The sequence below is a fragment of the Propithecus coquereli genome, unplaced genomic scaffold, assembly GCF_000956105.1.
Source record: "Propithecus coquereli isolate 6110/MARCELLA unplaced genomic scaffold, Pcoq_1.0 Scaffold316, whole genome shotgun sequence".
NCBI classification, from domain to species: Eukaryota; Metazoa; Chordata; class Mammalia; order Primates; family Indriidae; genus Propithecus; species Propithecus coquereli.
In genome coordinates, this window is record NW_012148797.1 from 784,019 (window position 1) to 794,129 (window position 10,111).

The following is a 10,111-nucleotide window of genomic DNA, read 5'->3' on the forward strand; positions in this document are numbered from 1 at the left end:
AATTTTAATATCAACTGAAACAATGTGTACTTAAAAATGTAAATCTTTGGGGTAGGAAAACAACAAATTTCAACATGTTTTGAACTGTGAAATTTTGGATTTCCTTTGTTCTCTTTAATCACAATAAGCCTGACTAAACTATCTCACAAAGACCTGTATAACACTAAGTCAGTAGAGGAAGGATTGTAATAGAATCGAAGAGAATTTAGGGTGTATTAAACAACTGGGTGACAAGAAGTCATAGTACATGAATACATAAAGACTATAACTGTTCTTTTACTCCATTTGTCAACCTCAAAAGTGCAAGGTGATTTCTAGGCTACTCTATAAACCGGTATCACAGAACCTACCTCCTCACAAACTGTAGAAAAGCGGTTGAGGAACTGCACAGTGTGCACCACAAATTGGTTTAGAAAAGCCACCGTTCTTTTCTGTTGAATAGCTGGCACCTGTGTTATGTAAAAACAAACGTGATTCGTACAGGAGGACTGTACACCATGCAATTCTTTTGATATTTGGACATAATAATGAGGCACTTTACTGTGTGATATTAAGTTCTTCAAGGACTATGAATGGTGGTCATTAACTTGTTTTCCTAAACTGTGGTTGGGGTGTCCGAAGATGACAGATGAAGCACAGAGTTTGAGAATAGGGTCTAGATTCACAAATACAAATTTCAGCAGGTAAAAGCAACATACATAAATACACAAGAACTTGAGGGCTGAATAAAAGAGGTAGGGTCAGAGGTCGCAAGCGGACTGTGTCGCCAGCGGGTCAAACTTCGGACACAGAGACACGTGACATGGAAAGCGAAGGTTGGGAAAGGCACATCATCTCCTTAATCAGCTAAGGAGGGACCCTTTTTCAAGGTTAAGTGTGGGGCTCTCTCTCCTGAGGCCGGCAGAAGAGGGGCCTGGAGCCAGGCACAGGGTGGGGCCTGGAGAGGCGGGGTCTCCCTGTGAACCGGGCGTCCCTTCCCCATCCTCCTCCCCGGTCACCGGAAGTTCAACTCCGTCTTTTACAAACCTTGGTCAGGTCTATGCCTGACCCCATGAGAGGAAGCCCGTCCTCATCCATCTCCTTAGCAGGCGGGGGACCCAGGACTCACCCATAAACCCCTCCCAGATAGGACCCGCCCAACCCGGTAATCAGGTCCCAACACTTCCTTGTGTCTGGGCCACCCGGGCCCCTTCCGCCGGAAGAAACGCCTCCGCTCACCAATCACTCGGCGGCCTCCGGAGGGGCCGCCCCTTCGCTCGGCATCCTGGGATTGGTAGTTCTTGGTCAGGATTGTGACGTCAGCCTTGGGTGGTGCGGGGTGGAAGGAGGCCGCTGTTCTAGCAATAAGATCTTTAAAAGAGGGGCCAAAAAAAAAGAGTCAGGAATTATGTCCGTTTGAAGTTATCCCTGCTTAGCCGTGTGTATTATATAAATAGCTCTGTCATTCGTTAAACAACAAAATTTCTTTTTTTATACTACTGAATGCTCGAGACTGCTGAGCCTTCCTGGGGTACAAAGATGGAGTCAGATTGAGCTTGCTGCACTGGGGAGGCTTATGCTCTGAAGGAGATACGCCCTGTTTTTAAAGATCTTTAAAACATGAAATCAAATGTCAAATACTACAGGTGAGGCACAAACCCATGGAAGTGACTGCCACTTTAGAGAAATCACTGAGAAGGCAGAACAGTGACCTGGAAAGAGCTTTGCACTTGGAATTTGAACACTTTGGTTCAGATTTTGACTGTGCAGTTTACCAGTTAGGTGACCAATTACAACTCACCTGACCAAAAGTTTGAACCCCTCCTATGCACCAAGCAAGATTCTCAGTACTGAAAGGATGAAGAATAGAATATTTTCTGTTTCCAAGAAATTTATAGTTTAGGGGAGACATACAGAGTTTATATGTGTAACATCTACACAAACATGCAAACAAAATACTGTGAAAGTTGTGAGCATGCAGGGGGCACACACACTCTGTACACGTCGTTATGCACACCCACACAGATGCAAAGTGCTGTGGTACCATAGATAAAAGACTCTTCTAAGTCCCTTGAGAAAACCAGAGAAAGCTTTTTAGTAGCTACTTAACAATAAAGGAAGTTAGGCAGACAATTTGGGGTAAAATTTTGTATAAACAAAGCCAGGAAGGCATGAGTGAGTATGGTATGTAGGGAAGATGAAAAGCTGTTGGTTTTGCTGAAGCAAAAGAATCCCAGAAATAGAGGATGGTAGGAAATGAGGCAGGAGAAATAGACAGAGAAAACTCGTTAAAGGCCTTTTATGTCAGATATGATACTATATAGTCCACGTTTCTCTAAGTGTGATCCATGCACCATCTGTATCAATTATTTGGGGGCGGATGGTGTGTTTTAAAATGTACATTGCAGAAATTAACCTCAGATAAACTGAATCAAGACCTCTGGGGGATGAACGTGGGAATTTTCATTTTAACCAACCCATCTCCTGGTCTTATCCTGAATCAAAAGGCTTGAAAATTATTTCTATAGGTGATGGGAACCATTAAAATATTCTGAGCAGCGGAGTGACATGATCCAGATTTGCTAAAAGGCTATGTGATGACTGGCACATAGATGCATAACAAATGTTGGAAACAGAAAAGTTGAGAGAGTATTTGTACATGTAGAAATGGGAGGTCCAAGTGAGGAAGGATAGGATGAAGAATACTTTTAAAATACACATTCCTTCATGTCTGTGACTAGTTATATATCATTGAATATTTCATCGTTATCTTTCAACACAAATGTACTGAGCACCTTCCATATTCTAGATACTGACTGTGCTAGTGCCATAACTATAAATAAGATAAACATTGTGACAGGTCTAGGAAATTGTACTTACATTTTGTTTTTTCCCTTGATAAAGTCCATAGGAGCTGGATTTTTTCCACTAGACTTTAAATTTCTGGGAACAAGGATTATTCTTATGATTCCTCAATTGATACCAACCACTCCACTTTTTAATGAAAACTCATTAATAATTTTAATACACAGTGTTGAGGGCTTACTATGATCCAGGCATGGTGTCTAGCATTGAACAGTCCCCCTTTTATCCATCCTTCCATTAAACAGATATTCCCCTACAATGTGCCTAGCACTGTTATATAAATCAGCAATATAGCAGTGAACAAAACAGATAAAAAATTCTGCCCTCATGAAGATAAAGATAATAAACAAGTGAAAAAACATATTAAGTTGCTCATAGTCTAGATTGAGAGACAGAAAAATGAAAGGAGATTAATAGTGTGATAAGGGTAGGTTAACGTATGCTCCAAAGAGGAGCACCTAACTCAGATTGATGAAATTAGGGGTGACTTCTGGAAGAGATGATGCCTGAGCTGAATTTTGAAGATGTAAAAGTTAGCACGGTGAAGAAAGGGAGGGCACTTGACAAGAGGAACAGCATGTGCACAGGCACTGAAGTTTGTGCCCCAGAGATCTACATGCTCCAGATAAGAGCAACCGCCCCTGGTCTACATACCACCTTTGATAAGAGTGAAGACCACCACTTATTCTTTCAAGAGCTCTGCTTGCTCCTGGCAAGAACCCCAACCTTTCTTCCTCTACTACCACTCTGTGCCTTAAGACATCACAGTTAGTCCTGGACTTCCAAGGCATCCCTTATCCTTTAGACTTCCAAACTCATATGGCTTTCTACATTGATCACCTTTTCTGATCCCTTACCACCTCCCAAACCTTTCATCTGGGGTTTCCAAAATCCCCGTTTCTCAATCTCTTCTTTGATCATTATCCTCTTCCAGCTTCAGCTTGACTGTTCCTTGAGGATACTGTGTCCTGTGTAGCCTGTGGTTCTTTTCTCACTCACATCCTTACTATTAGGTTAGGAGGTAGTAGATGTTTCCCTTGCTCCTCATTGCTTCCAGACCATTGCCCTTCCTTTTTCCTTAAAAACATCTCACAGTTCTAAGTTCATGCTATGAGACGTAGAGTGGCATCCTTGTCACAGCTGCCTATAGGCCCTTGGGTTACTACTGCTCATTTCTTTTTAAATATCAGCAGAAATGATCTTTCTAGTACTCTGGTCTCTCAGTTTCTTCAATTCTCCTCCAGTGATCTTGTCCTCTGCCCTCCTACTTCAGCCATACCCTTTCTTCCGTCTTCAACCCCTGGAATTTGTCATTACTAATGTTTTCACCCTCTGCATAATCTTAAAAAAAATTCACTCTCTGGCAAACGTCTCCCTGTCTTTCCAGATCACTCTCCTTGTTACCTCAACTTTCACAGTTTTTTGAGCTATCAGGAATCTACTTTTTCACTGTCCCTCAATTCCCTCATGTCCTTACTTCCGTTCTTATCCAGTTTAGATTCTGTGATTCATCATAATCACTCCATAAAGCTACCCCTCCCCCCTTTGTCATGTTTACCTGGAAAAATCTAGTAAATCCAATGTTCTTCTTTTTCTGTAGCTGCTACCAATGGTATACAACCAATGCTGATTGGCCTCAACCAACCCCTTTCACTTTAAATTCATGCTTTCTTGAGGTTAGTCCTTGCACATGCTTCCACCACCACCTCTATTTATTACTCATGTATAAGTCCTTAATTGAAGGCCTTCCTTTCAGTTACTACGGATAAACTGTCCTAACTCCTAAGTCCAATTCCTCTACCTGTGCACTAGACACCATTCCCCCTCACCTACTCAAGAACATCACTCCAATGATTATCTTTACTCTCTCCTGCATCATCAGTTTCCCATTTTATTGGATCATTCCTAGCAAAATACAAACATGCTATTATTTCACCTACTTTCATAAAGTAAATCTCTTGAATTTACTCCTTTCCCCTTATAGTGAAACTCCTCAAAAGATTATCCAGCCCCATTTTCTTCGATTCCTCTCCTCCCATTCTCTCCTGAACTTACTGTAATTGGCCCCATTACTCTCTGTAAGAACTGGTGATCTCAAGGCCACCTGTGACTTCTGTGATGCTAAATCCCTTGATCAATTCTTAACTTCTTATCCAATTTGACCCATAAGCAACATTTGACAAAGTTGATCACCTTATTCTGATTGGAACTTTCTGAATTTGTCTTTCAGAAAGGTAAATCTTTCATGGTTTTCTTTTTATCACCCTGGCCATTTCTTCTGTTTCCTTTGCTGGTTCCTCCTCATTTTCCCAAACTTTAGAGTTTTTTACATTTATATATCTAGCCCAGATCTCACATTGGAAGCCAGTGTAGCTGAAGAAGAGTGAGCAAGGCAGGGAACTGAAGGAGATGATGTCTAAAGTTATGTGGGGGGCCTGATCATGCAGAGCTTTGTAGGCCACTGTAAAGACTTTGGTTTTCATTCTGGGTGAGATGGGAAGATCTTGAACAGAGGCATGATGGGAGCCAATGAAGAGCTTTAAGCAGGGGAGTGACATGATCAGAATTGTATTTTAGGACAGTCATTCTGTTTGGCACAAGGTAATGAACGTGATTTGAGGGCAGGTAGGCAAGCCTGGGAAAGTTCCATGGCTATAATAATCACCCTTTATTCCATCCTCCTTTACATCTAATCATCTACCAATTCTCATATCTTCTAGCTCCATAGCATCTTCTGTTAACCTTATCTTGGCACATATTGTACTTGCCTGTTTGCTTGAATGCCTACTAGATTATCGATTTAGGGCAGAGACTCTGTCTTGTTCACTATGAAGGCTCTAGCCCAATGTTTGACCATAGTAAAACCTAAGTATCTGTAAAATGACATTTTGGCCTAATGACCTTTGTGCTTCCACATTTTACTTGATATTACATGAACCCTTGATTTAGGTGGGACTCACAACTTTGGGTACTCACTTAATCATCCTCCCTGAGCAGAATCCCCAACTAGCCAGCCTAGCCTTCCTCTCTAGAGCCAAGAGAGGCTCCCAGCCAGGAGAAAAAAGTAAAAAAAAACCCAAACAGTGACTTCATGGTTATGGTTATGTATTAGTAGCAGGCATTTATAAATACATATATATATGTATATATAAATACACACACATAAATGATATGGTCCTATATATACAGTCATGAGCCACACATAACAATGTTTCCATCAGTGACAGACTACATATAAGACGGTGGTCCCATAAGATTATAATGCTGTATTTTTATTATACCTTTTCTATGTTTAGATACACCAATATCATTGTGTTACAATTGCCTACAGTATTCAGTACAGCAACATGCTGTACAGGTTTGTAGCCTGTGAGCAACAGGCCATACCATATAACCCAGGTGTGGAGTAGGCTATGCCATCAAGGTTTATGTAAGTAGACTCCATGGTGTTCACATGACAAAACTGCCTAAAAGACACATTTCTCAGAATGTATCCCTGTCGTTAAGCAACGCATGACTGTATATAGTATAGAATTATAGAAATATGAACTTGGCCAACAAGTTGGCCAACTGACAAAAAAATTTCAGAAAGTGGTTTGGTTTCTTAAAAAGACAAATACAATGTTAGAAGATGTGATTTCTAGTTAACAGCAAGAAGAGTGGCAGTTTCTGTCTGCCTCCTAGGACTGTTAGTGATTACTGTTCAACAGTCATCCACAGCTCCTGACAGCACTGCCAGTCACATTTTACTGGCTGGATTTCTGGGACCATGAAAAACAATCTATAGCTAGAAGACTTGGCCAACTGCCAGATATCCTTTGCAATATGCACTCTTTCCTTCAGGCTTTCTGAACTGGTAAGAATGAAAAGTATTACCAGATTTCATTTACCATCATGAATTTTGGAGGCAAATAAGTAGACTGTAATGAATACTGATTTCAAAGGGCAGAGCCTATATATGCTACATATCCATTTAATAAGAATGTTTCAATTTTTCAGTGCTTTGTTTTCATAGCAGATTACTAGAAAATTGCTGTTAATTTTATCACGGGTAAGTTCTCAGGTGGAGAAAATGATGAGAAAAGGACCTCTATTTTTCTTTTGTATTTCTCTCCGCTCTGCTTCAGGATTGAATAGAGTCATGATGGTTTATGAAAGTGAGAAAATAAAATGTCCCTTCCCTTTATCCCCTCCCCGACCCCATCCCCCAGGAGTGATACAAATTGTCTGTTGAGACTTGGTTAAGTGAAGGAATTCTAAACTAGTTACTTCGATTGTGTAAGAACTTACTGTCTTCAGGCTACCCCTTTTACTTGTTCTGGCTCTCCTAACTTTATTCAGAAAACTGAATTGTAAGCTTATGTCCTCTAGGCAGGAGACTAGATTTCTCTCTAGAAAGCTAACTACCTCAATAGACAAGACTGAAAGATATTTACAGTCAGGGAGTCCCCAATAAAACAGCAAACAGCCTAATGATTATTGTGTTTTCTTCGAGGGGGTTGGGAAAAGTTTCCACTGTCCCATTTGTTCCCACAGGATTTTTATTTATGTAGGTGACTGAGTGATGACACAGAGAAGATAATGCCATTAAAAGAATTTATTACTTACATTTCCCAAAAGAAGTCAGGACATGACATGCAAGGCTACAGTGGAAACACCAGAGTTTGGTCAGGAGACAGAAGCAGGAGCGAGGGCAAAGCCTAGGCCAGAGCTGTCATTGGAATTTCTGCTGGAAAGACAAGGCAGGGAGGGGTAAACTGTTCAGGATTGGCTAGTTTCATTAATTCTGGGGGGCTTTCAGACATAAGGGCTATTACTAGTAGTCTGATACTTGGCCCTGGGTTGATTTAGTGCAGGGGAAATATTGGCTTGATGTATGAGAGTTAGATAAGGAGGTGACTGGGAGATACGGGATCAGGATTGGTTGGATTGCATGTGAAAGGCATACTACTAAGTAGTTTACTATTAATATCTTTAAGAATTAACTAACTCTGGGGGAGACAGGCTCCTCCTGGGTTTATGAGGCCACAAATGCCAGAGCATCAAGAATACAGAAAATAAGAAAATACAGCTAATATAATTGGCCCTATGATGAATGGATGCCAAATAGATAAATACAGAATCTAAGAAAATACAGAACACTCACCTTTCAGCATTTGGACTTTCAGGTAATACTGCTGGTTTCAGCAAGTCACCTCACTGCTGAGTTTAGAGTCTCATTGATTCTATTTCTCAACAAGAGATCAGAGGGGAAGCAGTAGCTGCCTGGCTATACATGCCAGGTGGAGGACAAAAAGTGGGGTGGGGTGGCAGAGGCATCTGATCATTCCTAATCAAGACTCTCAATCAAGCCTCCTTTTTAACACAACCCCTGAAACACTGCACTCTCCTTCAGAGGAACTGTTGCCCCAAGTTCCTCAGCAGGGTGTGCTCTAGAAATTCAAGTGTCTTTTTAACTTTCCTGCATTAGATTGTAACACTCCTTGCCTGCACCACTCATGATATCTAAGACATGCTTACCTAAGATTCACTACCTTTACCTTTCTGTAACCATGGGATAGTGCCAACCTCTTTGTAATTTGTCAGAGGCCGGTTTCCATTTCCTTATATTCCCTTAAAGCTAGGACAGAGCCATGCACATGGAAGACAGTTATTATCAAGAATTTATTATAAAAGATAAATATTTATCACAGAAACTTAGAAGTAAGGAAAAATGCATAGGAGGAAAAATGTCACCCCAGTCATTTCTCTTAGGAGAAACCATTACCATTTTTATGGAGCTATGGTACTTTGTCTTGGATTCACTAAGTCAGACTTTTCCCCTTTGGTGGGTGCAGTAGAAATGGGGTAAACCTCAGATGTGAGTGTTTGCTTAGCTTTGCACACCTTTGATAGCACTCCGTCCTCTTCATAGAATCACCCTTTCCATTTATTAAAAAAAAAAAAGCAGCAAATGATGCCACTATCAGCTGCTTCTAATTAACCTCCCTGGCTGTTTCAGTAAATGACTCAGCACCTGGACTTCTTAAAGTGGTCAGGTTATTTTGAATCACAATCACATAAAATCACTTGAAACTACTCTGGAAGTTCAACATCAACATTTCTTCCTGAAGCCTGTGTCTAGAATCCAAAATGATCATGTTAGAGCTTTTGCTATTTTACCTTTTAAAAAATGATTGGGCCAGAAGTTATGAGCCAGTCAATGCAGGAGAGTGGTTCACATGTTTTCCAGTATAAGAAGCTCTTTTAATATAAAAAAATTTTGAGGAACCCAAGGTGATTGCAGCTGGACATCTAATATCCATTGAGCAACTACATATACATTGTTGAGGGAGATTTAAAATAGGAATATTAAATGAAAATGGGTGAGCTATATTGAGAAATCCATCTTAAAACACCAAAATTGCATTCAAAGAAAGTATTTCTCTCCCTTTTATTTTCCAGCCTAGGTTCTATTAGTTTCCTGTAACATTATCTTGCCTTGGAAAGTCTTGCCTCCTATATATTACATAGGAAGAAATGGTTAAAGTATTCTGGCTTTCTTCCCAACTCCAGAGCCAAACCTGGAGTCACACATAGCGGTCTCCAACCTTTTGGCATCAGGGACCAGTTTCATGGAAGACAATTTTTCCCTGGACTGGGGTTGGGGTGAGGAGGAGCTCAGGTGGTGATGCAGGTGATGGGGAGTGGCGGTAAATACAGATGAAGCTTCTGCCTGCCACTCACCACCTGCTGTGTAACCTGGTTCATAACAGACCACGGACCGGTAAGGTCTGTGGCCCAGGGATTGGGGACTGCAGACACAATAGATATCAAGATGAGAAACACACCTCTATATATCTGGAAACTTTTTTAACCTCTAAGATTTCTGAATGAGATCTCCAAAAGCCATTATCTCTGAATGGGTGTGAAGGGTTCCCTGGCAGGGTCCTTTCCCTTACTACCTGTTATAGTGTTGTGGGGGAGGAAGTGGCAGATGGCAGGACACCTGAAGCCAATGTGTTAGAAATATATGAGCAAGTTTGATTTCGTGGCTGTCTACATTATCCCAGGATCCTACAAGCTCATGGTTTCTAAGAAAAAAGAGGATTTCTATAGTGGTAATATGAATATAACTTTGAGAAACCCTTGTAATAATTTTATATTCTCCCACGTACTTGCCATCAATAGGTTGGGGAGCAATGACCCAGGGTTTTGCAAAAGTTATATACACATGTGAACACATCTTAGTTATTGGGCAGGTGGGTGGAAATATGGGGAAAGAAAT

At 40.9% G+C, this 10,111-nt stretch overlaps 1 protein-coding gene across 3 annotated transcripts in view; it reads right to left on the reverse strand.

Annotated features, from left to right (window-relative positions):
• Positions 1-1,237, reverse strand: part of CCDC53 (coiled-coil domain containing 53) — a 63,478-nt gene extending 62,241 nt beyond the window's left edge. For 2 of the 3 annotated variants that reach the window (XM_012650255.1, XM_012650253.1), the window contains exons 1-2: positions 1,027-1,237; positions 351-449 (exon numbers count right to left, since the gene is read on the reverse strand). In XM_012650255.1, coding sequence (XP_012505709.1) covers positions 351-449; positions 1,027-1,077 — 150 coding nt within the window. In that variant the 5' untranslated portion in view covers positions 1,078-1,237. The remainder of the gene's footprint in view (positions 1-350; positions 450-1,026) is intronic. The other variant, XM_012650256.1, reaches the window with a different exon arrangement.
• Positions 1,238-10,111: the final 8,874 nt, after the last annotated feature.